The 27,250-nt window shown below is 40.5% G+C and overlaps 2 protein-coding genes across 7 annotated transcripts in view; both read right to left on the reverse strand.

Annotated features, from left to right (window-relative positions):
• LOC126406734 (semaphorin-4G-like) overlaps positions 1-17,926 on the reverse strand; it is a 30,471-nt gene extending 12,545 nt beyond the window's left edge. The window contains exons 1-8 of the mRNA XM_050071201.1: positions 17,590-17,926; positions 11,252-11,528; positions 5,116-5,264; positions 2,916-2,978; positions 2,713-2,811; positions 2,254-2,344; positions 2,059-2,172; positions 543-697 (exon numbers count right to left, since the gene is read on the reverse strand). Of these exons, the coding sequence (XP_049927158.1) occupies positions 543-697; positions 2,059-2,172; positions 2,254-2,344; positions 2,713-2,811; positions 2,916-2,978; positions 5,116-5,264; positions 11,252-11,399 (819 nt within the window). The 5' untranslated portion in view covers positions 11,400-11,528; positions 17,590-17,926. The remainder of the gene's footprint in view (positions 1-542; positions 698-2,058; positions 2,173-2,253; positions 2,345-2,712; positions 2,812-2,915; positions 2,979-5,115; positions 5,265-11,251; positions 11,529-17,589) is intronic.
• Positions 17,927-23,614: 5,688 nt separating this feature from the next.
• The window catches only part of tp53bp2a (tumor protein p53 binding protein, 2a), a 31,525-nt gene continuing 27,889 nt past the window's right edge, over positions 23,615-27,250 (reverse strand). For all 6 annotated transcript variants that reach the window (XM_050070863.1, XM_050070860.1, XM_050070861.1 and 3 more), the window contains 5 exons: positions 26,873-27,010; positions 26,575-26,708; positions 25,763-25,929; positions 25,408-25,607; positions 23,615-24,831 (listed from right to left, as the gene is read on the reverse strand). In XM_050070863.1, coding sequence (XP_049926820.1) covers positions 24,790-24,831; positions 25,408-25,607; positions 25,763-25,929; positions 26,575-26,708; positions 26,873-27,010 — 681 coding nt within the window. In that variant the 3' untranslated portion in view covers positions 23,615-24,789. The remainder of the gene's footprint in view (positions 24,832-25,407; positions 25,608-25,762; positions 25,930-26,574; positions 26,709-26,872; positions 27,011-27,250) is intronic.

Here is a 27,250-nt window from a genome sequence, read left to right on the forward strand (position 1 = left end):
GCAGCTGACATCTATCTTGCACTTTGATGATAACTTTTAAATGTATTCAGCCTATGGCAAATTGCAAATGTCACACATGCCGCCGTGAGGCATTTCTATTAAGATGAAAAAACAAATATGCTGCCAAGCTTTCAAGGAGAGAACCTGTGAGCTGACTTTATTTTAAGGTGCCACAGGAGAGAACAACAAGTTCACTGTACAGTTAGCGCTCATTGATCTTAACTCCTTCCTGGGTAGCAGGAAATGTAAATCATTCACGTTCTAGGCAGCAGAGGATGCTAAACAGCCTGTCTCTCTCTTGCAGTCATCCATCCCTCTCACTCCGACCCACACTGACTCTGCAACCCATTCATCAGCTACACAGTCTGCTCCTCTAATCACACTGGGGCCTTGTTACAAATGCATTATCCATCCAGCCCCTCATCTGTTATAGCACCCTCTCCTACAGTATCACCAACCACGACTTCACTCAAACTACTCTGATGCAAGGCTTCACTCCCAGTTGTAAATCATAAGCTGCATCTTTTTAAATCTGCACTCACCTTACAAACGCGAGCCACTCGTGCCACCCGGCTGTGGCTGTAAGTTGTCGTCTGCTCCTGGCTACTTTCAGTGAAAAAGTAATAGATCTTATCATCGTCACCGGTGTTGCTGCCCAAACTCTCCCTCACCAGCGCCGAGCCCACGAATTCTGCCTCTGTATGGGGGAGAAAAAGATGCACTGACTCATTCTGTGTTTTTTTTTTTTCCTACTTGATAAATGAATTAGCAAAGCAGCTGACATGAGCTGAGCTGACATGATGCACTGAAACTGGGTATAGCTGTTGCTCTGAACAAAACAGTTAAAGTAATATTCTACCTGTCTGCCTGAGGTTTCTCACCAAAACATGAAACAATAAAGCTAAAGTGAGATAGCTGCAGATAAGCATCTTCGACTGAGCAGTCTGCTACTTGTAACACCAGGGGAAAGGAATATAACAGTCTGAACAGACGGTGAAAGCAAAACCAAAAAGAGATGATGTTTAGATGCTCTGGTTATCTGCAAAACATCACATTGAAGTCATTTCAGCCACGTTTCTAGAGAAATATATTAGCAAACATAAGAGTCTACAGTCACACTGGTGGCTTTGTGAGGCTGTACTGAAAACCACAAATGTCAGCCTCATGGAGGATCTCAAAGAAGAGTTAGGGGATCATCAAAGTTATTCAGATACATTGTCTGGGAATCATGAATGTCTGTACAAAATGTCATGGCAGTTCATGCGGTAGCTGTTGAGATATTTTAGTCCAGACAAAAGTGGTGGACTTGAACTAAATCACGGGCTAAATGAAAATAATGAGCACTCCTCACTTTCACTCCGCTCTTCAGTACAGGCAGCTGCGTACACAAAGGCAGCTGCCCAGAGGAGGAAAGGCTTTGCCCTAAGATAAAGTTATCTTCTGCCTTCTGCATACTGTAGAAGTGGTGAAATTACAGCTCACAGCAACTTAATATAATATTGTCTCTGGCTTTAGTTTGACATCTAGTGTCGACAGTTAGCTATATTACATGAACGTCACTGTCACAACGAACGTCCTGCTGAATACCATTCAAACTCTCAAACTCTATATGGAAATAAAAGGAACAAACAGTCAAATATTTCTACGAACAGCCAAATCTGACTTGACTGACATAATTCTGAGTTAGGTAGGCTACAGACCAGCTCGCTTCTGGAACCAGCCTCAAGTGGCCATTTGAGAAAGTGTAGTTTTTAGAACTTAAGCACTGACTTAATTTTTCAGCCACAGACGTTGCTGCTTTGACTAAACACAAGTTGCAATGTTTAACAATCAGTGGAGCAATCAGTAGAAAAACTAAAATGATACTTTATCGTCAGCTGGCACTGGTAAAGGATCAGTATCTGAGCTGCTGTGGCTACTTCATCAGATTAGATCTTGTCAGTCTGGAGGCCTAAACATTGTCTCAACTGGTTGACAGACAGGGGCTCTGACCTACTGGACCACCCTGTCACCTAAACATGCTAAAAGGGCTTTTATCATTCCAGGAGATTAACCCACCATTCAGCCAGCGTGTAGGGGCATCTTCTGTCTTCAGCGTGGGGAACGGAGAGTTGCGGCGGATGTCTGGAAAGCTCCTAAACTCGTATTGGGAAGCTGTATACATCTGCTGGTCTGGAGGAGAAACAATTAATCAGCCTCTTCAGTTTTTTAGTAAAACTCTGGAGGTGACTGACAACTGCTGGAAGTGCTTACCGACGATGAGGGCAGTGTAGCCTGTTGTCGGGCCGTAGGGACATTTGTCTCTGCCTTCTTCAGGTGGAGACATAACAAACCTCTCCTCGTCCTATACAGGACAGAACATTTAGTTTAATCTTGAAACCACACATGAGATTATACCTCACTTCCTGTTGGGATATATTATGTTTATATACATAAATATATTTATGTATATTTATTGTTTTTTTAACCTTGTCTACTGTTTTTCATGTATTTTTATGCTGAGCTCTTGCAACTCGTTTACAATGCAGTTTTTCTGCAAATGGCAAATAAACTGATTCTGATTCTGATTCTGATTCTGATGAGGAATCACAAAAAACATGTTTATACAGTAAATTCAAGATGCAAACAGACTGCACTTGCACAGAAGAAGAAAGAAACATCGAATGTATTTAAAGTGCTCGAAGGGCTGCAATGTGTTTTGCATTGACGTACTATGTATGCACAGAGGGGTCTGAATGCATGAGTCCCACACATGTAGAGATGAGTTGAGTTGAACCTCTGGAGGAAGCGGATGTGATTAAAACACTCCGTCTAGAAGAGGAAGACAAAGCCAGAAAACATATTATGGTGAGGGAATGAATATCAATACAAAAAGATGAAAAGGAAGGACTAGGGAGAAAGAGATAAATGCCTACCTTATTGTCTTTTCCCTTGAGCAGACACTGACGTTTTTGCTCGGGGGAGGCTTCCCACTCAATCTAACACACACCACATAACATACAGTAAGAGCACACAACAAGTTGGATGGTTTCATATCAGCGACTTGCATAAATTTGAGCAAAATACCACAGATCTGACAGCAGAAAAACAGAGAGTGAGCTCTTTTTGCTTTAATAATTCATACCGTAGGAATTTTGACCTCACAACATCTGAATTTACTGTGCTGTTGAACAGCAGCATGTTTTTCTAACTCTTCTGTAACAGGTGTATTTACAGCAGGAGATGTAGGTGTGGCTGTGAGGGAGTGTTACGCACACACACCAGCAATTATACTTTATGACAGACGCCAATGCTGTATTAACATAATTAGCATAATAGCTTAACGTCGCGTTGTCGGCAGACATGAACAAGGTTTTTCGGCTTCAATGTGTGCTTAAAGGGACTGTCAACATTAATGACATCATCCTACAACACGCAGCAGTTTAAGAACGAGACTTAATCACAGCAACATTGCTGGCAATACAACTTAAAGGGGCAGTTCACCCCAAAATCAAAAATATATATATTTTCCCTCTTAGCTGTAGTGTTGTTTATCAATCTAGATTGTTTTGGTGTGAGTGTTAGAGATATCGTCCGTAGAGATGTCTGCCTTCTCTCTGATATAATAGAACTAGATGGCACTCAGTTTGTGGTGCTCAAAGCCACATAAAATACATTTTAAAAACTCAACACCAATGTTTGGTAAAAATAAAATAGTTCCTACATTAAACTGCTCACAAGGTTTGTGGATTATCTTGAGTAACCAGGTCCTGATTTCTAGAAAGAGACATTGCTGTTGAGTTTTTCAAATGTATTTTTTGGTGCTTTGAGCACCACAAACTGAGTGCCATCTGGTTTCATTATATCTGAGAGAAGGCAGACATCTCTACGGCTGATATCTCCAACACTCAGCAACTTGCACACAACAATCTAGACTGATAAATAGCACTACAGGTAAGAGGAAAAATATGCGTTTTGATTCCAGGGTGAACTCTCCCTATAAGGTAATGTAAATAGATGGCCTTGCCATCAGCTAATGGACATCTAACTATAAAGCAAGGAATCTTCATCTGTCTGTCTGAGTGTGGGTCCTTCACATATCTCAAGAATAGTTCATCCAATCTACTTCACACATGGCAGGTGTACTGCTGGGGACCAAAGGACATGCAGTGTTGAATTTGGTGATATTCGCACACGCAACATGTTCAATTAATTGATTAAATAAACAATTTTGTCAAAGTTATTAAAGTTTGAATAAACAGGTAAACAGCACTCTGTGGCTCTGTGAAGCAGCAGGGGTGGGCTTCAGGGCTCTGCAGAGAGTCAAGCATGTCTTGCAGACTGCACTTCACTGGTGGGTCTGACCACGAGTAACCGTGATTTGGCTGTGTTTTTCTTTGCCACATAAACTTACAACACTAATAACGTTACAGCCAGCAAAATACCTCCACTAATTAAATCCATGCTCTACTTTATGACTGCAGTGGTGATGTGTCAAAGCAAGGGACTTAATTAATACCTCCAATAAGTGTATGTCACCGGTGTTTCTGATGAGTAGCCACAACTTAGGTATTTTTTTAGGGGCAGATTTAGTGATTAGGGGCCCAGGACAAACACCGTCTTGAACAGGCATGTTTTATTTAAATAACTGAACTCAATTTTTGATACTATTTATGGCTGTAATTTATAATTAATTATGCTGCTGCCATTAAATGTATTTTTTTTTTAAAATAAAACTGACAGCACTGAGTTGAGGTAGATAGTATGCTAATTACTGCATAAATCAGAAACTCTTTCTGTGTCAACATGCTCCCCTATGTGGATGATAATAACATGAATTCTGTATCTATTTAGAGTTACAGTGAGAAGATACAGTAGTTCAGTTTCTTCTCATTAATATGTAAGTTTATGCAGCAAGATGCTCCTGTGGTTTAACTGTCTTATTATTGTGTTAAGAGTAATGTGACTACACACACTCAAACACACAAGAGGAGATGACATGGGAATAAATAGTTTTGCCTCAAAATGAAATACTGTTGCCTCAAAAAGTTCCTGCGCTGTGGAATGCAAATGAAGCCGTGGCAGAGTTAAAGATATGGCAGCTGAGGTGCACAACACAGAAACAAACAAACTCACAGTGAGAGGCGAGCTGGCTGAAATGTCAGAGGCATTGAGAGCGAATACAGCCCCCCGGGCCCCGACGTAGAGACGCTCACTGTCAGCCTCCAGCATCATGGTACTGTAGTTGACTGCAGAGGAGTGGAAACGTCTGCAGCCCTGCAGACCTGGGAAAGGAGAGAGGAGAGGAGAGGAGAGGAGATGAGAGGAAGCAGGAGAAGGAGAAGGAGAGGAAAGTTACTGGTTGTTAATGATTGCTTCTGCTACATCTCTTTATCAAAACATCTCCTGCTGCTCTTTAAAAAAACATACATCACAGACACACACCACCAAGGTTGAATCAGTGATATGATTGGTGAAAGTTTAGAAATGACACACTGAGAATCAGCGGGAGCAAAAACCAGTAAAAATAACCCAGTTTTTCTTTTCCTCAGATATTATCAGAGGCATATCCCTGGTGTGATTATTGAACGGCAAAAGTGGTTGAAAAAGCCTGATTCTCATTTTTATGGCACATTACCACCTGGAAATATCTCCACACAAACACTGTCAACTGCTATTGATTATGGTCTGTCTCTATGGGAACAACTGTGGGTTAACAAATAACATTTTTCAGATAGAGCATCATTTCTTCAATTTCAGATTTTCTCCAGGAATTGACTTTTTAATCCTCTGTAGTGCCACTGGACTAATTACTGTATTATGTACACATAAATACAAAACTCATTATACTGTCATTTGGATTTTTATGTGGTACTTTAAACAAAAAACAAAGAAAAAAATCCCCACATGCACTATCATCTCACTGAACGCCTTTTGAAAGCCCTTTAATGTGCATAAAGTTCTTGGCATCAGAGTGGAGGCATATTAAGAGCGAGCACTTTTCCAATCAAACCTGGCGGTATGAGAATAAAGAGAGAAATAGAAATCTATTCATCTCCTGTGATGGATTTCTTGCTGTATGATTGCCGAACGTTGGCGCAAAGTGGTAAGAAGGCCTCGCTCTAAAATCTCAGATTCTTTTTTTAGACTGCTGACAAAAAATCTATTAAACTCCATTGTAGTGTAGCTGCACAGGAAATCGCTTTATGTGACTTCACAGGTGCTTGTGTTTAGTTAGAAATAAGAAAAGTACACAAAAATGAAAAAGCAAAACACTATCAGTTAGGGCCACAACGAACAATTATTTTCACTATCAGTTCATTTGTCCATTATTTTCTAAATGAATTGTTTTTTTCAATAAAATATCAGAAAATGTTTAAAAATGGTTTATTTCCCAGAGCCCAAGGTGACGTCTTCAGTCCAAAAGTTCAAAGCTATTCAGTTTATTATCATGTATGACAAAGAAAAGCACCAAATTATCAATTTAAGAAGCAGGAAACCAGCAAATGATTCACTTTTTCGCTCATGAATGATAAATGAGTACTCGATTATCAGAATAGTTGCCAATAAATTCTCTGTCAATCAACTGATTAACTGACTAATCATTGCAGCTCTATTGTCAATATCTGCTTTCTGGCAGCAGTGATGTTTAAAGGTAGACATTTCCTTTAAGACTGTTCATATACTGACTTTCCTTTGCTCATTTTTAGCGCAGAAATCATTGGTCAATTATAAATTAGCTGGCAGACAGAAAATGAATCACCCAAAAAATGATGATCATACGTTTACGTCATTTAACAAGCAAAAATGGCCTCAAATTTAAAGGTTTCTGTCCAATCAAATGTGAAGACTTTCTGTTTTTGTGTGTTTTAGGGTTGTAGCTAGCAATTACTTTCATTATTAACCAATTTGCAGATTATTTTCTTGATGAATCAACTAATTGCTTAGTCCATAAAATGTCAGAAAACAGTGAACAACACTAAGAGTCTACAGCCACACTAGCAGCTCTGTGAGGCTTTACTACTTTTCATCTTTGTTCAGTATTGGCATGTTAACATTCACATAGCACCAAATACATATGAAAAGTCAGAGATCAAAGTCAAGTTGTTAAAATTCATCCTGAGAGGAACACGTAGATATGTCAACTTTTATTTAATCAGATAGCCTCAAAATAAATAGCAAGATGTCTTTCACGAGGGACCCAAGTAAAGAAAACTATTGACTTAATTGACTTTAAAATCTTATTGATTACTTTTAAGGCTCTTCATGGCCTGGCTCCAGATTACATTTCAGACCTTCCAGTCCCTTATGAACCTTTGCGTAGCTTGAGATCCTCAGGCAGAGGTCTACTGTTTGATCCAGAGTCCAGGCTGAGGACCAAAGGGGACAGAGCTTTTGCATCCAGGGCCCCGAGGCTCTGGAATGACTTGCCCGAGGATATAAGGCTGTCTGAGTCACTGTCTTTGTTTAAGTCTCTTCTAAAAACGTTCTCCTATCAGAAAGCTGATTTTATCTGAGCTGTCCATCTATTTTATTTCTATCTTATTGACTTATTTCCCATTTATTATCTTGAGATTAGTTTTGACCTTTGGTATATCATCTTTACTTTGGTGACACATTTCACACATTTCACATTTTAGTTTGTTTCATTCTCCCTGTGTTTTGACTGTGTTTAGTTATATTGTACAGCACTTAGTAAGTGTATTTTGAAAGGTGCTATTTAACAGACATAGCCAGACAAAAAAGGACAAACAGGCCTACATAATCAGACATAACAAAAGCATATACAGCATCAATGAACTTGAATGTCTTTACCAAATTTCATGACGATGCATCTAACAGTTGTGGAGTAGTGTTGCAGCAGTATACCGTACCATGTACATTTGCTTATCTACAATATTTTTTAAAATGCAACAGGTTGTGCCATCTCAACTGTGCATCTCCCTTCCTCCTCGACTGCCTCAACCATTCGTTGAAATCTCCTATCGTTGCAACTCGTTGTGGGGACATTCCACCTAAAACCATGAACATCAACCTCATGGTGGCGCTTGATCATCAATTTAAAAAACATTTCTTTGGTGGACCACTGCCACACACAAGAGTCCTGCTGCAAGCAAATAAATGTCACATATTTGGTGTGTCTAGCATCACAAACATAAGATTTTCTGCCTTTCTCAGCTTTATATAGCTACATAAGTCCATATAGCCCTGACCAGAAATGAAATTACAACTCCACCATGGACAATAAAAGCCAAGGGATTATGCTTATCCTACACAGCTCTGCTGAGCAAGAAGAAGATAATGAAAAGAGGCCCAACACAACATCAGATATCAGAGAGCCACTTCTACTTAATGTGGGTTTCTGTGGTTTGAGTTTTCTTTGCTTTGCTTCTGTCCCCCGTCCAGTTTTCCAGGCTATATTGGGATGCATCTGTTTTGACAGGACAAGATACTAATGAGCTTCACTCATACAAACACTCAGTAAAGAGACATGCTGCACAGCGTGCACGCACACACACACACATATACACACACGCTTACAAGACATGTTTTGAAGTCACTTGCTGAAGTCATGAGATGACAGAGCGTTATATAAGCTCTAAACATACGATCTATCAGGACTCCACTTAGCTTGGGTAAACATGACACCACGGTCAACACACACACGGACACAGAGAACCTCTAGGCATGACAACATCTACGTAAGAGTGCGACGCAGTGTTGCCACTTGTGGAAAAAATTACAGCGATGTCGTGGTTTAATGTCTAATTAAAATATCTGACGTGACTAATGCTGAGCAGGTTTTACTATCAGCTGGGGTGGAGTGTTGACAGCAATTAAGAGTCACAAACTTGAAAGTGGGCCACTTTTCCTGCCAATTCATGAGTACAGCAGCTCAGCTCGGCCAAACAGAACAGTGTCAGACTTCCTGCCACTCCACTTCCCTGCTGAAGACTGCATGGTTATCAAGTAAGTTGTCATTAAGATTCCTATCAGCTGCTGCAAAACACAATCCACTCTGCTCACTCCAGCAGCAGCAGCAGCAGCAGCAGCAGCAGTTGGTTCCCATCCCAGACTGCTTTGGGTGATCAGGTGTCTACTTTTCCTCCCTCGTTCTCAGCAGGAGGAGGAAGAGTATTACCTGTATGGGATTTTCAGAACAATACCTTTTCCTACGTGATATAAGTGCCTCATTGTGAGTGAAGACAATGCATTATAGCAGAGGCAACGCCTAGGTTTCCTCAGTGTAATCCAAGCATTAGGACACACAATGCCTAACAGCTGGAGCCAGGTAACTGAAAACTACCTCGCTCAGAGTGTGACGCAGCAGAGGAAGATTTATTAACTAGATTTGACAGCACATTTTAGCCTCAGTTTACCAGATCGTGCAGGAAAAGGGAGGTTTGATTCATTCTTTAGGGAAAGACAAGGAGGGAGAGAGGCGAAGAGGAGCCCAGATGATATTATTTACTAAGCAAACACTTGGAGGGACCTCAGCTGATCAACACAGCATGCACTGTTCAGGGACACACACGCAAGCACGCACATTCTCTGAACCTCTTGGCAACAGGCTGTGACGTGACAGCCTTACATACAAATTCACACTCGATTGTCAGGACTGTTTACGGTCCAGAGTACTCTGTCAGGCCAGCAGACGGTACTGAATAAACAAAGTTAAATCCACTGACTGTAATTCCCAAATACTTGACAGGTTGAAATCAGTGTGTGCAATGAGAAGGTGTTTAGATGTAACAGCAGTTTTCATCCTTGAAAACAACCTGCTTCCTCTCTGTTTTGCCAGCGTTTAGCCTCTCAGCTTCTCAAAACTGAGCACTGGAAATCGTCAAATTAATAACCCTTAACGATGTCCCTCCCTTAAAATGTTTTTCTTTATGGTGACACTGCAATGAGGAGAGAACACAGGTACACATGTTTGATTGCTTGTGAGCATCCATGCATGATTTAACAACCCCTCACAGGTTTGGAGGCTCTGCCTTTAGGTTGCTAAGAAACACAGAGATTAAATGGATTAGAGGTGAGTTTGCATATCGAAGTCTTCTCATCAGCAGGAGCGAGGCAAAAGAAACAAAGACAAGAGGTGAAGGCGAGGTAAAGGAGTTAAAGGAGGGCAGTGCAACCATGAAAAGTACAAACTAATGAAGAAAAAATTGAGCAAGAGAGGCAGAGCTTAGGTGCAAAGGCGGAGAGATGGATGGCAGAGGAGGGGGAGTGGATGAGAGAGTGACGGGGCAGCAGACACGGAGATGAGTCGTGTAGGAGGACCTGTGGGCAGGCTCGAGCGCTAACCGATGATTTACAGAAACTGAGATAAAGGTATCAAGAGAGATCTGTAGCAAGAGGAGTAACAGGAGAGAAAAAAATGGATAATGAGTGTAAGTCGGTGATGTATTGTGAGAAAGACAAGTGTTTACAAAGAGAGAAGGGTAGAGGAGGGATATTGTCCTATGAGTAGATCTTATAAAGCGAATCTGGCTGCAAGTCAAAGTGGAGATGTGAGAAAATGTCTTTCACACGTCTGCGTATCAACAAATAAAGTCCAGGATCAGATAACAGCGCTGGTTTGAGGAGGTGCACACACACTTGCCCACACATGCACAAAAAGGAAAATACTGTATACGGCCGTCTTGCGCCATACTACAACAGTTGTCATGGTTACGCTGCCTGTGAACTACCTACAGTGGTGTCAGTCTCCCTGGATGCTCCGCAGGGATCCAAGTGTAAGCACTTCACTCATCTTGCCTCTGTCTGTGTTACACCTCAGGCTACATGCCATCACTCAAACACGGTAAAAGAATAATAATCACACTTTGATAAAAAAAAAAAAAAAATCTATATGATTTACAGAAGAAGCAGGTAAGAATTACCAGAGGCAAGCGGGTGTATGCGCAAGTTGGTGTGCAGACAAATGAGATTGAAAAGAGGGAAAAGACAAAGGAGCTGAGCCAGGAGAGAGTAAAACAAGATAAAGAGAAAGGCGGAGGCACCTGCAATACAGACACTCAACATATGAAGAATTTCTCTCAAGATGTATGTCGTGAAACATGTTACTCTCAGTTTGAATGTAAAGCAAGGCATTAATAATTGAGTTATGAGTCATCTTTAGGTATTAAACAGAGAAAAATCAGTTCAGCATTTAAGGGTCAAATGATAAAGACTTAGACCTTCTAACATGAATATGATCCAACATAAACTGTTTAAAAATTATGCAGATTTTAGACCCCTCCCCCTGTGTGCTTGTGTCCGTGCTTACCGCCGCTCAACACGGTGATGCGTGGAGTCACATCCAGGTCCAGGGGTGTTCTGAACGGGTAGCCGGCTGCCGCACACACACAGCAGCTCAGCAGCAGGAGCCGCACCGCAGAACACCGAGCTCCCTGCATCTTCGACGAGCGTCTCATGGGACACACACTCTCCAGCCGGGGTGTACACACATGCAAAAGGCGCTCACACAAACATATTCACCCCACGACTCACACAGACCCACTCACTGGCAGTGGCAGGCAAGCAGGCAGCCTCTTGAAAGAAACCTGAAAGAATAAAACACACACAAAACCAACAGTGTTAGCAATCATGTCTACACTGGAGGGAAAATGCTGTGCCTGTGGGCACTGTGACTGAAAGTGCCACCTCAAAAACTCAGAGAAGTTAAAAAAAAACAGAGGGAAAGCTAGTAAAGTTGAGCGGCACAGTTCAAACACATTAAATAAGCTGATGTGGAGGATTTCACAAGGATGACGACAGAGATATGAAAGAGACACAAAGTGCATTCGCTCAATAAAATATCGGGGGGCTTTTGTAGATCAATGCCGCTGCATGTTGCAAAGTCTTGCAGTGTGTGAGCAGCAGCTGCCCAGGCTGAACACATGACTGCAAATATCATTAACCAAACAATGACTGCCAAACAGAGCTACGTGGCGATATCACGAACAAACACTTGAGGATTTGAACGGAGATGTGGAGCAATCCAGATTGATAAGGTGTGAAAGCAGTTCAAACAGCCGGCGTACCAGTGAAGAGACAAATCCACAAGGGAAAGAGTTTGAAATATGATCATCTCTATGATGAGTGTGTGTTGTGATGTGAATGCCAATGTTGTTTCTGGCTGGACAAGACCCTCTTTTTGAAGAACTGAAGGGAAAGATGGTGAGAGGAGGGGAGGGAGGAGATGGTTTGTGTCTCAATATCACATGCACCAGTGCACACACCAACACTGAGAATACACTCTATACAATTGAGCATCACCGACATCCTCCAGTTTTATTAGGAGGAATGGTGACATCTCTCTTTCTGTTTTCCTCTGTGTCGCTCTTTCAAACAGTCTCTCTTTCTCTGTCTCTCTGCTAATACTCCACCTCTGTCTTCAAAATGCTTTCCCAGTTCCCAATGTAAACAGTCACTCCTCTGCGCTTTCTTTTCACAAAGCATGCCTCCAGCACACTAAAGAGCTGAATGTCCAAGGAGGCTGCTTGTTCCTCCACGCACACATGCACACACACAAACACAAACCTATTTACACGCATGGATGCAACCAAAGAAAAAAAAAAGAGCAGAAAAGTGAAGCCATTAGCACAAGTGTCTGTGACTGCACTCTTACAGAAAGTCCCAGCGGTCCCTCAGGGTTGACACCATGACAACGGCTGGCTTGAGCGTTGCATAATGTAATGGACAAACACAGCAGAATGCAGGTGTGGGTAAGAGAGATACTGTTATATCAGCAGTAGGTAGTAACAGTGAGACGGGGAATCACAGGCTCATGGACATGCAGCACGTACTGCATACATACACTGTGATGTTATAACCTTGTACTACCCACTGTTCCACCCACAGGACAATAGCTCTGAGTAAGACTTTCATGGACTGCTAGTACTATGGAAAAATACATGAGTATAGTCCTGAACAAGAAATGTGCGTCCACAGACGGACAAAAAGACACCCTGTTGTAAAAATACATAGAGTATCACTGGAAGCTTAAAAGTATGGTGTCTCCAGAGGGTCAACTCTAAAGAGGTTTTGCATGTTTTCAGCCCATTAAATAATACATATATTCTTTTTTAGATTGATTTTCTATCTTCCTGCAGATGTCAGCGTCAGTTGATTTCTCTGTGAGATGAACTCCGCAGAGAGATGTGAAACCTGCTGTAGATTTTGGTCAAATCTAGATGAGACAGCAGTACAATGCTTGGCTTTTGTGGCGGTATTCCTGCCTGTTTCTCCAAACTGAGGGCGTGCCAACCACAATCTGGAGGTAAGACACTAACTACGGATAAGTACCTCATACAACCCCACTTCAGAAATCCAAACTATCCTTCCCTCGTGGGAAAAGTGAAGTGATTGTTTAGTGCTGAAATGATTAATCTATTGGTCAACTGACAGAAAATGAATCATCGAACCTTTGCCTGTTCCAGCTTCTCTAATGTGAGGAGCTGCTGTTTTTCTTGGGTTTATTTCACTGTTTTAAAATACCTTTGGGTTGTGGTCTTTTGGCTGAACAAAACATGCAATCTGAAAATATCACCTTGGACTCTGACAACTTTTGATGGGTGTCTTTCATTATTTTGTGACATTTTAAATACTAAATGATCGCCAGATGAAATTGCTCATTGTCTGTGAGTTCATTGCATTGAATACAACTTCTCAGCAGCTGATTCTAAAGTCTTGGATGTCGGACTTTCTCTGAATACACTGGCAAGGAGGAGTTTTAGAAACTGTCCCTGATGGCAAATTCATTATTTTTGACAGAAAGGAATTTGAGCATAAGGGTGAAGTCAACTAAATCTTCACAGTGAAGGATTTCAGGTCTCTGCAAAGGGATGTCTCTACCGTACTGCAGGAAAATTAAACCAATGGCTAGAAGGTTGGAAATCAATCTAAATGCTTTGCAAATGTTATGTGATCCTCCAGGGGTAGAGAAAAAATGTACAACTCCTTGAGCCTCTAACCCTCAGGATAATCTCAAAACACAGCGAGGCTGCTTTTATTAATCCTGAAATGTAGCAGTTTTAAAGGTTTTTACAGCTCTGTCTTGTTCCCAGTACGGCAAATATACTTTGGGGACACCAATTATTTCAGTCGTACTCTCTTTCAGGATGTGCTGCTTCTCCTGAGGCCTGTCAGACCCTGTACAGGTGTGTCAATCGCCCTCCCAGCCTTGTCTAAGCTCACCTTAAAAGGTGGCAGAGGAGGTGCACTGTAGGGCTCTTTATAAGTCATTTATCGGACTCATGTGCACCAAATCACTCAAATGGGCTGTCAGGGTCTGAACCCTTTCAGTCAATCAGTCTGTCAGTCAACCACAGGGGTCCTGGTGTGGTCTTATAATCCTGAGAGGAAATGGAGTCTATTCAGATGGAAATGTTTCAGAGGAATATGAAGGGAAAGGAAATATGAAAGGAGGAAAGCAGCGAGCAAGGAGGTAAAATGCTGTTGGAAAGTCCAGCAGCAAAGAGCAAAGAGCCAGTAATTGTAACATTCCCAATTCTCTGTCATCTAAAATCCATTACTCCCCAACTTGCTCAGAGTACCGCGGACCGACCCCCCTAAATGCAGAAGCTTTCAATAGTTAATTGGCCACTGAAGCGCACCAGTCAAAACTTTGAGAAAATGTAGAGGGAGACATTTTGAAAATAAAATGAGGGCTGACCCAGAGGAAATCACAGTGACTCTACCGCTCGCGACCTAACCTTTCTAATCTGTCTTCCTGCTGATCTCGCTGCCAGCTCTCTGTCCCATGACATCCATTCACGGAGATGGATTTTATCAGGCAATTATAAAGTGTCTATAAACCTGCCTGAATGGAGGAGATTGGAGCGCTGCAGTGACAGCTCCATCAACAGACGACGATTGTCCCAAAGGACTCGAAAGTCTCTGTTTTTTGGAGTTGGATATGTGTGTGTATCTATGTGTCTGTGTCTATGTGTGTGTGTGTGTGTGACGAATAGTAGAGAAGATTACAGTCAAAGCCATTGAGCTGTGCTTCAACTGAGAGACAGACTGCTTAAAAACACTCTTGTTTCACAGACAGACAAAAGGAAGCCAACTGAACTGAACTCTGTTTGTACCCAGTACTGTAGCTTTACACTTTGTACAGTCACTTTGTGAGTGTAACACTGTGCTCTTTACAGAGACACTGGAGTTTTTCTGACAATGTGACACTGAGGCAAACTGTGTACAGCCAGTGTGTTACTGAAATGTTGCATGACACAACCTCACAGCTTATTTGTTTCAATCTTTTCACTCTGCGGCTGGTTCTCTCTGGGGTTACAGGAAGTCCAAATGCAGCAATGATTACGAGTCTAGAGTCTAAAATAGGAAGTTTGGACCAGAGGTGTCAAACATGCGGCTCGCTGACCAGAACCAGCCCGCCAAAGGGGCCAATCTGGCTCACTGAATGACTTTGCACACCCTATACTGATGCACTTATGGAGGCTAAGAAGAGGTGCCAGGTTTCAGGACCAAGTTAAACAGTGAGTAGATGTAAAATGCTGCCTTAGAGGCATTTCTACCCTGACAAGAATACAGTTCTCTGAAGAAAAAAAAAGATTTTAAACATTGTACAAAATATTCAGCTTCTTCAGTACAAAAGAATCTGCATCAGACGTCTATATCAAAACAATATTGGTGGAACGCTGTTGACAAAACATTTGAGTAGGTATACGTGCGGGTGGAGAAGCTACTTGTCCAGTCCACTAGCTACATGAGTCACCCAACATACCTACATGATCGGCCCCCTTCGCTCTTTGGCTGAGAAGCGGAAGCCCTAAAGAATGCTTAGTAAGCAATGAAGTGTGAGGTTAAAAGAGAGGCAGTTAAGGTTAGAGTTAGGACATGGGTTACATTTCGTATTTATAAGGTTAATCACATCTTCCGTGAACTTAAAGGTGTATTATCGCTACGTTTGACATCATTAGCGTTTGTGCGTTTGTCCTGTACCAGTGGTGGGCAGGGGTTGTGTGTTGTGTAGGCTCCTTTCGGGATGTGGCTGCAGCTAAAACGTCTCAAAACTTTTGATTTGTATATGGTTTGTGCCAGCATTACTACACAGAAGTGTATGGAAAAACGTGCATGTAACGACAGTGAGTAATAGACTAACTGAATGTGGAAAACCTGAGACAGAATGTTCTTCTTTATACTAAAAGATAGGAAAATTGTGAAGGTGTTGTTATAGCCTTTAGGTTAGTACGCTATGGATTTTCTAGTCTGATTGAGCTGCATGTGGCCCATGAGCTAAAGTGAGTTTGACACCCCTGGTTTAAACCTTCACAAACAATAACCAATCTCACTGAAAAAAACAGGAGGCTTACAATCAGTTCAAAATAGCATACAACGCTCCCTGTTCTTAGAGCCTGGGGTCAGAGAGGAAAAGAGCAACAGAGATAGAGAGACATGCAATACACTGTGTGCTACAGATAGAAGTAACAATAGTAAACTTAGGCTGAACTGTAATATTACACAAAGTGCAAACATTTATTTGGCATATGGAACAACTTACTGTTGTTTTGCATGAACATATATCATGTTTGCAGTGTAGATGTAGCAAGGACAATAAATTATTACAAAAAGCATGATCGTGATAGACACTGACTGCCCAATTGTGTGCTGTGCTAAATGCCAGTGAGTGGTTGCAGCAGAATGAGTTACTCGTGACTAAAAGCATTGGTTAAGCCATTATAAATGCTTGATTATAGATGAGCAACATTTGAGGAAGAGGTGATAACCCCTTTATATCCTTTGAAGAATGGGGTGAAATAAAAAAACAATTAGAAGAGACCATCAAGGACCCTATCTACATAACAATTACATACTTTGTGTTAATGACCAAATCTTTGCATATCTTACAGGCCTATCCTTCCACTTACCATCTTGAATTTTTAAAGACTAAGCCAGGCGATAAGGGGGTTCACTGGGTTTCTCTACACTAATGATTAGATCACAGTTACAAAGACCATCAGCTTGGACAGGAGAAGGCTGATTACCAATCTCCAACAGATCAATCATGCTCTATAAGCACCTTCAGCATCATCAATGTGTGTTTACAGCTGATCTACTCCTATCAGAGCTGCTCCTGCCACATGTTTCCCATATGAATCACAGGCTGCAGCTTTACTTTGCATGCTGCCCAGTTCGCCCACATCCCCTGTTGATCTTTCAATCTTACGGGTAGGAAGTCTGTCCAGAAAATGCAGTTCCCGATGAGTTGAAACGAGGTAATGCAGTCAAGTGAAGCAGGAAGGCACATTACGGTTCACTGTGTGACTCAAATACAGCCAATTTTACACACAATCATCATGTTAGTTGGATTTCACACCTGTCTGAATTGGCTCAACTCACAGGTGGGCTGAATATCCCATAATAAGACGTATTAATCCCAAATTTTATATTGTACAAATATCCCAAGTCTGTTTTAGACCATTGCATAACTGTCATAAAGATTTTAAAAGATTAAAAATAAACAACGACGACACAGAGTTATATCACACACAACTATGACTATAGTAGAAATACTATAAAAGCTACCACAATAGAGCAATACAGGTATTTTCCTCTCGGTTGTATCTAAGCAACCATGGTGTAATGTTCAGGGTGTCTTACCTGAATCACGTACAGTTTCCTCAAAGATAAAGATATGTAGGTTTCCTTGAGCTCAAGATAATCCAAGTGGACTTTACACGCCGAAACACACTGTCAAACACACAAACACCCTCTGAGCGACACACAGTACTAACAGTGGCATTGACTCGAGCCTCTTCCCCACTCATTTGCCGTCACAGGTGGCCCGCCCTCCCACGACGCTCACTTCTCCGGTTTATTTCTCACCACCAACCTCTGGATAAGGTGGTCCGCTCCCTTTTATATAAACCAGCTCGTTGTTATTTGAAGATGAGACGGTTCCTAGTTCCACTTTTTCGGTGTAATATGAGCTCCAGCCTGCGCGAGGACAGTTACAGTTATGAGGCAAAGTGAAAAAGGTGCACGGGTGCAACCTGTCCATTTACTGCTGCTGGGTGGCGTCACACTGACACCTAGCGTGCACTGAGGGAATTGCAGCCACACAGGTGTGGTGATTTTATAGAGTCATATACCAGCCAGGGGTGTGCAAACTTGTATTGAATGGGGGCCAGATTTAGTATTGTCATGCTTTTTGAGGTGAGGTTAAAAACATGTGCTCAAAAATAAGTATACACCTGGAGCTGGATCTCTTCTCTGTGATGTTGGGGATGTTACAGAAAGAGACTTGTACTGTTAATTGAATTATATTATCAGGGAAAATGTTCATTTATAAGGCAACTGGAGTAAGATCTTTAAACATCTATACATTTAGGGGCTTCCTTAAACACCAGTTTATTTTTGGAAGGATGTTTTACAAATAAAAAAGGTTATTTAGATAGATGGGGAACGTTTATTGAAGCTGAGGGATGGTGGAAAAGATATGTGACCTAACTTAAAACTCTTCAAGAATGCCTTAAATTGTATTTATTTATTTTATTTCATTGTTTGTCAATTTGTTAAGCTAGTTTGGAATATTGTCATGCATGCCAGTATGACATTGCTATTGTATGACTATTTGTCCCTGTGTTGTGTGAGGTACATTGTTTAGTTTTTGTGTGCTGTTTTTTTTTCTGTTTTTGTGGTGAAGGAGTGATACTGTTTGTTTGTGTATTGGTTGTGTTGTATGTAATCACCACCTGCATAGACTGAGATCCAATTCTACATGTAAATAAATGAAAAAAAAAGAAAGAAAATGATGAATGAATTTTGCCAAGTCTGTCAAAAACGTGAACTAGAATGCAAACAACTGTAAAATAAACCTACTAGTGTTTCAGGTTCACTGTTGCAAAATGTACATTTTTCATCTGAGTCAGAAAATCTTGACACCATTATGTTAGGAGGGTAGAAAAACATTGTCTTACATGTTTATTAGTACATTTTGAATTTTTAATATCCATCCCATTTATGAGTAACACAGTTACTATTCTAAATTCTGTATCTTGGTAAGACATATTATTTTTTTAACTGGCCTAGGAAAGCCGAATACATTTATTTATTCATTTTGAGCAAATACCTATATTACACAACTATGGATAATACATTTCTCCTGTGACCCCAGATTGTATATATAAAGCTTTTCTGATTGAAACCAGCAGTGCTTTAATCCTTCCTGACAAAAGGGAGAAAATGATTAAATCAAGTGGACCTAAACATGTGATTCTCCAGCATTTCATAGTGTAGTGATGCTACTTTGTAAAAAAAAAAATCAGTAATTCTTGATTTCAAGCCCCTGAAAACGTGGTTCTCCTGTGGCCCACCTTGGCCCTGGAGCCTTCAGTAGCACCAGGGTACCACATGGCAATTAACAATCAGACAAAGCAATAAAGATATTAGCCAGAGCCCCATGTCACATGGAAGTTAAGCATATCAAAGGTGTCTTTGCCCTAGATGGCTTCACAACATTCAAAGTGGTTAATAAATAGTTAATTAATAAGGTGATTACTTATCAAGTCCTACCTCTTTATATATATATATATATATATATATATATATAAAGATAAGTAATCACCTTATTAAGCAATTGAGTCCAGAGGCAACAAGCTGTAAAGACAACACAGATGTTATCACCTTATAGACTGATATGGCAAACAGCGGCCTTTACATCTGGAAGATTTTTATTTGGAGTCATGTGTCAGGCTTCCTGGTGAATGTCCAATATTCACTCTGTTTAAGCTCAGTTTTTTTTGGTTTCCTAAGGAAGTATCCAGCTCTTTAGTTGTGTTGGCTAACTTTGTTTGGTGCTGGACAGAAAAAGTACAGTGGGGATATTGGAGCTTTTTCAAGCAAGGCAGAGATCAAAAAGTGGCTTATGGTATGCAGCTCCTGTTCTGGCGGCATGTTGGCTTTTTCATTGAAAACAGCTGCCTGCTGGAGGAACAACACTATGAGAGCATTGAGAGTCAAGCAACACAGTGAGGGGCCATAAAAACAAAACACTGACACTAAAGATGCTGCAAAGCTCTGTGAAGCTGAGGGGAACTTTTCTGCAAGTAGTCATGAGATCATCTTTTTTAAATTTCAAGGTCAGTATGAATTGACTGCAGGTTTAGACAGAGAATGGATGTTTGAAACATGAACTAGAGATGTCAGGTTTTTCCTTTACTTTTGTGGGAGACTCACATTACTCACACTCAGGCATGCAGACATAATTCCACCTGCGGCTCCTAGTCTGTTTCCTCGCCTCCCTCTACCTCTCCTCCAGACCCTCGGGTAAAATGTTATATTTTGCATCTGTAGATTAGGTGAGATTCATGGTGCAGCAGATCCTATAACCCAGTAAATGTGGATGTTGTGGATACAGGAGCTCAACACTTAATGAGGGTGCCTGTGAGGAAAGCCAGCTCCATCGCTCTCCCCGTTCCTATCCCCAGAGAGATGCAAACCCAGTGAAATAACATGCCCAGAGGAGATATACATGGGATTTTAGTCATTATATTGCATAAGGCAACAGTAACAACATAGATCAGATATTTGTTTGTGTGCATGCACCCTGCAGTTTTCCACACTGTTCAGAACAACACAGAGGGCTTGTGTGCTGCAGAGATCGATGATTATAAAGAGGAAAAACAGCAGCTATCTGTCACACCACTGTCTTGTCTCAGTTATACAGAACTTTTAATCTATTATGAATGCATATATCAATTATAAATGCAGTTAGTCGTGTTCAGTGGGCAGTGTTGATGTTGAATGCAAGCTTTTATCTCAACTCCTTAATGCAATTTCATCAGGGGATTTGTGCAGCGTAGGGGCTTTGTCTTACATTCAGCTGCATTAACCCCATAAAACTCGCAAAGGGACAAAACAGAGGAATTTCACTGGAGCTCATGGGGGAAGAAGCGTCACTGTTGCAGGTTACCATGGCAACAGAGGCACCTGAAGAAGTGGTGGGTTGGTTCGTTATGATGACATACAGTATGTTGTGGATATACTCAATACATTGCAAGGTGCAGCACTTTTGTTTTTCCTCCCAGTGTGTGCTTGCTAATAATAACAATAAAAAATGGACTGAACTGTTTCACCCCGCCCGCCAGTCTGCTACTGAGATCCACAGAGACCTGCACACAAAACACAGCATCCAGTCGGGCTCAAACCAGTCAGCTGAAATCCTAGTCATAAAAACTGTTCATATATAAATCATATATATTTTATGTACAATCTAGATCCAAACATAGGTTGTGTTATTTGGGGAAGCTGATGGAAGCCCATCTCCACCAGTGTGATGACAAAAAGATCCTGTAAGTCATCCCAAAATTATGACTTAATATCTCAAAATAATTAGAAACTTCTTCAAAATAACGACTCAGTATCTCAAAATCATGGTTTAATATCTCAAAAAAAGAGAAACTTTCTCAAAATAACGACATAATATCTCAAAGTAATGACTTTGTATCCCAAAATCATGACTTAATATCTCAAAATAATTAGAAATGTTCTCAAAATTATGATTTAATATCTCAAAATAATGAGAAATGTTCTCAAAATAATAACTTAGCTCAAGATAATGACTTAGTATTATAAAACGAAATTAAGAACATACTAAAAAATATGGCTCAATATCTCAGAATAATGAGAAACTCCCTAAAAATAATAGTAGTATCTTTAGATAATGATTTAGCAGTCCCAAATAATGAAAAAACTTTCTCAACAGTAATGACTTAAATCTCAAAATAATGTCATAGTATTCTAAAATAACGAGTTAGTCCCGAAATAATGTGAAACTTTCTCAAATGATAACTTATTATTGCTACACAATGAAAAACTCCTTAAAAGTAATGCTGTAGACCTTAAAATAATGAGGGAAAAAACTCACTTTCTCAAAATGAATACTTAGTGCTGTCTTTTTTTATTTTGCGAAACTAAGGCATTATTTTGCAGTGCTACTTATTTTGATGAAGTTCCTCATTATAATGACTTACAGGATCTTTTCCTCAACATCACATTAGAAAAATGGGCTTCCATATAAACTTACTAAACATGGAAAGGGAGTATAGAGGGGTAATGTATCATGTTATGTTGAGCATGTTAGCATGCTTAAGTTAGTATTCAACTCAAAGTACTGCTGAGCCTTGTAGTTTACACATCACAGAGCTGCTGGCTCTGACTCTTTCAATGCCAATTCTTGTACCATTACTTGTATTAGTGTATTACAGGCTCTGGTGAAGGCTTCATAAATAGTTCATATGGACAGTAGTGTCAGCTCATCTCCTGACCCAGGGAGTCTTTGGTGTAACAGATGAACCCGTTCTGAACACACACAAAACACAGATCACCAGCAAGTATAATGACGGATAAACACAAATGTACATTCAGTACTTGCTACACCAATTACTGTTATTCCCTCCTGAGATTCCTCCTGTAATTCATGTTGATGCTTTTTATATTTCAGATTGTTTCTGGCCACACTCTGTTGGGACCACGTTGGTCGGTGTTGTGTTGAGTGAGGTGATTAAAAGGAAATTAAGTTATTATTTAGCAACACTCTGTAATTATTTAGTCTTGGGACAGAGAAGTAAAATAAAATGTGTTGCCTGCTTTATCATCAAAGACAGAAAACGATCTCCTGTGTTAATATTGTTAGTTTATACTGACTTTACAGAAGCATAATCCGACAAACAAAAGCAGAATGCAATGTGAAACACCTGTGTAATTAAAAACACCTGCCTTTTGTTTGTACTAATGTTGAATGCTGAGCAAATGACACACACAGGCCTACTAATGTGGAAATATAACTTAGAAAAAAAAGTCAAGGCTCACTATATTTAGTCTTGATGAGTCCACAGTAAAAATAAAAAGGTTTATTTCACAGTTTCAGGACTTTTACACACTGTGTAATGTATGGACAGATGTTAAAATGTCTTATCTCACAAGATTTTCAGGATGTTATCTGATATCAAAAATACTATATTATGCTACTGGTGCAATAAATTAAATAACACTGATAAACTGAACAATAATTGTGTTAAATATAGCTGCAAACAGTGATTAGTGGTGTCCAAACACAAAGGGACTTGCTCACTTCATCCCTTCCTCTTTTCTCTTTAAGTTTCAGACTCTGGAAAACGGTTTGATCTTACTGTGCCCTGAACTGTTGTTTCAGAGGGGCAGTTAAACCAGCTGTGGGAGACTTTAAGATGGGTTACCATTACTAGCTGCTAAAGGCTGTCTTTCTTCTTCTCTGTGGAGTGAAATATTTTCAGAAAAAGCTACAGTATCAGTAGCAGTTTGCTTTAGCCACACAACATCATGCATTCATTCAACACTGCAAACACACCACCAACTTACAGGCTCATTTATTAAGTTAATTTAATCTGGGCTATTACTCAAATACTGGTTCGTTAAATCTGTGCGCTCTCTGTCTTTGTCAGGCTTGATTTGTGCTGTGTGCTGTTCAACATCCTTTTCCTCTGCTTGTTAATTCCCTGTTGCGAAGGGATCGGTACCAACTTCTGCCCAGCAGGGGGCAGCAAAGATTGTGTAAAAAACAGACCCACACATTTCTATTCACCTTTATCACAGTATAGGAAAAATGTATAAAAGTCTGCATTCGTGATCGAGCAAGAAGACAATATAGGCTTAGTACAAAGTATTTTTATTGTAAATGTCTGAAGTACTACAGTACATTTGTGGTTATAGTTCCGACAAAAGGGCTAAAGAAAAAAGTAACAAAAATAAATACATCTGCAGTGACAGATATGTGATGGGTTTTGGTAACTCACTGTGAACTGAGTTCCTTTTTATATTTTTTTTTATTTGACTGTACACTAGAGTGTCATCATCGCTTTCTGATTATTACAAAAAGTCAAGATTTCTGGTACTGCACTTGCCTTCTTACACTGCTATATGGTCAGGACATGGTTGTGATAAAATATTAAATTCATACTTGCATGACATCTTCCTGGTCAAAGTGCCTCTTCAGTCTGAAAGTCCATTTTCATAACGATATCATTCCTACAGTAACTTTTCACTATTTTCTGTGACAGAAATATGTGTATACACAGTATCTATGGCATCTCAACCATGTGCCAATGCAGGAAACAGACTGGCTCTCGGGGTATCATAGACCACAGAATGAACAGCAATAGATCAATCAAAAGCTTTTACCACCAATCATTTGTTTATGCAGAACAATGGCGGTCACAACTGAAGCTCCACACCTCCAGTACAGGTATACAGAGGCGTAGTCACTCAACAGATGACGAGAAACAAGCCCCCCCAAAGATTGTCATGGTGACAGAGCATTTCAAACGCATCATCATCATCATCCACTCATTCACCTCATGCAATGCAGAGCCCCAAGTGTGTTAGAAAACGACCAGTAGCCCAGAAAAACACGTTTTTAAAAGACTATTCAAAAGTGTAAAAATTACTGTCTAGCAATAGAAAATACTGCTTGTTCCATTTACATCCCAATGTTTGAGTGTATCTGTCAGTTTAGAAATAGTTTCAGACACTAATTACAAAAACAGTGGAATAAAGGAAAACAATGCCAATAGTGTCTTAAGTACACAGTACACACAGTGCGGCCTGGAAAAATAAGCGAGGGAGAATCCCTCTGTTTTAGATACAGAAAAAAAAGTGCGAAAAAGAGTTCATAGTTGATCCTTCATATTGTTTGGTCTGTCCTTGTTTCTTCATTTCAGCAGTGTCCTTCTCTTCCCCGGTCTGTTAAAGCCTGTGTGCGTATGAGTGTGTGTGTGTTTTGGAGAGTTCTGGCAGACTGGAATGTGCAGGCATCTTTGTGTTTTAAGCCAGGGTTCTCTGTCTTGGCTTTATTCTGGGGTAGAGCTGTTAAAGACAAGAAGACGACGTGTCAACAATGCACACTTGTACATAAAATGCTTCAACATAAAATACACTTTTCATTACCAGGGTTCCTACACCTTATGGCGTTGCATTTAAGACATTTTAGGACTCTTTCATGCCACTCATAATTGAATTGACATCACTGACTGACATTAGCTATGTCAGATTACGGAAAATTTTTGCCCAAATGTTCAATGTAACATATTACATGACTTCTTTGTCATGTGGCAGAGACAAAGTTAGAGCATACTTTTGATTTTGTTTCTTACTTGGCATGTGGCATTCCACTGTTATGATTCCCATCGTGCCCAGTTTGAAAAACTTTGTGCATAAAATACACTGAGCCTCTTATGCATGGCTTTGTACTGGTTTCAACTATGCTGTGAAATCTTAGTTAAACAACCAATTATGGTTGAAATTACCAATTATTTTGAGATTGATTAAGACATTTTAACAGCAATAAAAACTTTATTTTTACATTGATGAATGCAATGCCTTTCAAGAGTTTTAAAGGATGTGCAGGAACCCTGATTACAGTGCCAGTGACTCATGACTCACCCCTAGAAGGTTGCGGGGGATGTAACCCTCAGTTTCGCCCATGCGTGCCCACCACCATTCAATCTCATCCTCGTCTTCTCTGCGCACGATGGTCATGCAGTCTCCCTCGCGGAACATCAGTTCATCAGGGTTCTCAGCGCTGTAGTCCCACAGACCGTAGACCACGCCCCTGTTCATGATGCCCATCTTCTCTTGCACACCTGGGAGGAGACGGATTTAAAGATCACACAGAGAACTAATGAGCACAAAAAGATTCAAGTGTGTGAGTTTCAGAGAGAAACAGAAACAGTAAAAGGAACAAAGCATGCATAACATATAGGAAAACAACAAAAAAAAAAAAATAGCTTCCACTGACCGTAGAGGAACTGAGAGCACTGGGTATAACCCTCCTCCATCTCTTCACATTTATCAGCAGCTGTTTGCATGTCGCTGTAAGTCATAGCAAACACCGCTGCACCGGACTCCACCAAGAACTTGCACACTTGCACATTGTTGCAGGATGCAGCACAGTGAAGAGGTGTCCTGTGTTTAGGGGGTGGGTGGGAAAGGAAAAGGAGGTCAGAACAGAGGAAAAGGGCAGTGGCGGAGGAAGCGTTCAGATCCTTTTTGTATCCCTGTAGTAACAGTACTAATACCACAATAAATATACTCCATAACTAGTAAAAGTCCTGCATTCAAAACCTTACTGAAGCAAAAGTATTTAAGTATTTTAAGCAAAACGTACTAAAAGTATTAAAACTAAAAGTAATCACTGTGCAGTAAAATTATCCCTGTCAATGTTTTACTATTATATGTTATGTTATTGGATAAGTATTACTGCTGTATTCATGTGTATGTTGCATTTTACTGCTGTAGATGTTTAAGGTTGCATCAATTTTATAAACTGTCACATGGTTTAATCTACAGCAATGCATCATATTCTAAAAGATTATTATGTGTTTGTAGCATTGCTGTCCTGTGAGAACCACATATCTCTAAAAGTTAACTTTTCATGGGGTCAGAAAAACAGCCGTTTTCAGCTTTATGACGATGCATTTTCCAACTGACCTTTTAAAGAGTTTAATTAGCTAAATAAGTAGGAGAATTTTCTTAACATCCCCCTCCTGTCACTGGACAGGAGGGGGATGATAAACTCATCTACCATGTCAGCAGTGAACTTGAACTTACCAGCCATCACTGTCAGCAGCATTGACGTTGACACCAAACTGAACAAGGAACTTGACAATCTCTGTATGCCCGGCGCAGACAGCATTGTGTAGAGCAGTGATGCCTTCATCGTTGGGCTGACTGGGATCCTCCACCTGTGAGAATTTACAAGGGGTGAGGGGAGTTTTAGCCCCAGCAAACAGTAAACTATAATCTCTACTTTAATATTTATGCTAAACTGGTTAATACAGCTGAAAACGCAACATTAAAACCATGTTATAATCCATAGCAAATGTTTCTTGTGGTGAAAATGTCTTACTTCATAGATGATTCTCTGGACCAGGTCAAACTCTCCCTCCAGAGAAGAGTCCAGCAGCAGAGCCAGCGGGTTGAACTTCACTCTCATGCTGTGATCGATGCGTTCAGAGTTGGGCTTGCGCAAGTTGGTCCTCTTTCCCTAAAGACACAATCATAACTGTGTAAAATTATCCTAAACAACCATAACAACACAGAGAAGAGAAATGTTGAATCTAAGACGTGAGTCTGCAAAGTTATGTCCTGAAGTCTGTGCTGCTGAGGTGGGAAGCATCCACTCTCTGTTGTGTTCAATCTGGTCTGAGAGCAGAGGAGGGACTTGTTTTCCAGCTCTAAGTGCATTGCTAATCCAGTTTATCCAGAAACAAAATAGTTTCTCTAA

The sequence above is a fragment of the Epinephelus moara genome, chromosome 19 (assembly GCF_006386435.1).
Source record: "Epinephelus moara isolate mb chromosome 19, YSFRI_EMoa_1.0, whole genome shotgun sequence".
Lineage (NCBI taxonomy): Eukaryota > Metazoa > Chordata > Actinopteri > Perciformes > Serranidae > Epinephelus > Epinephelus moara.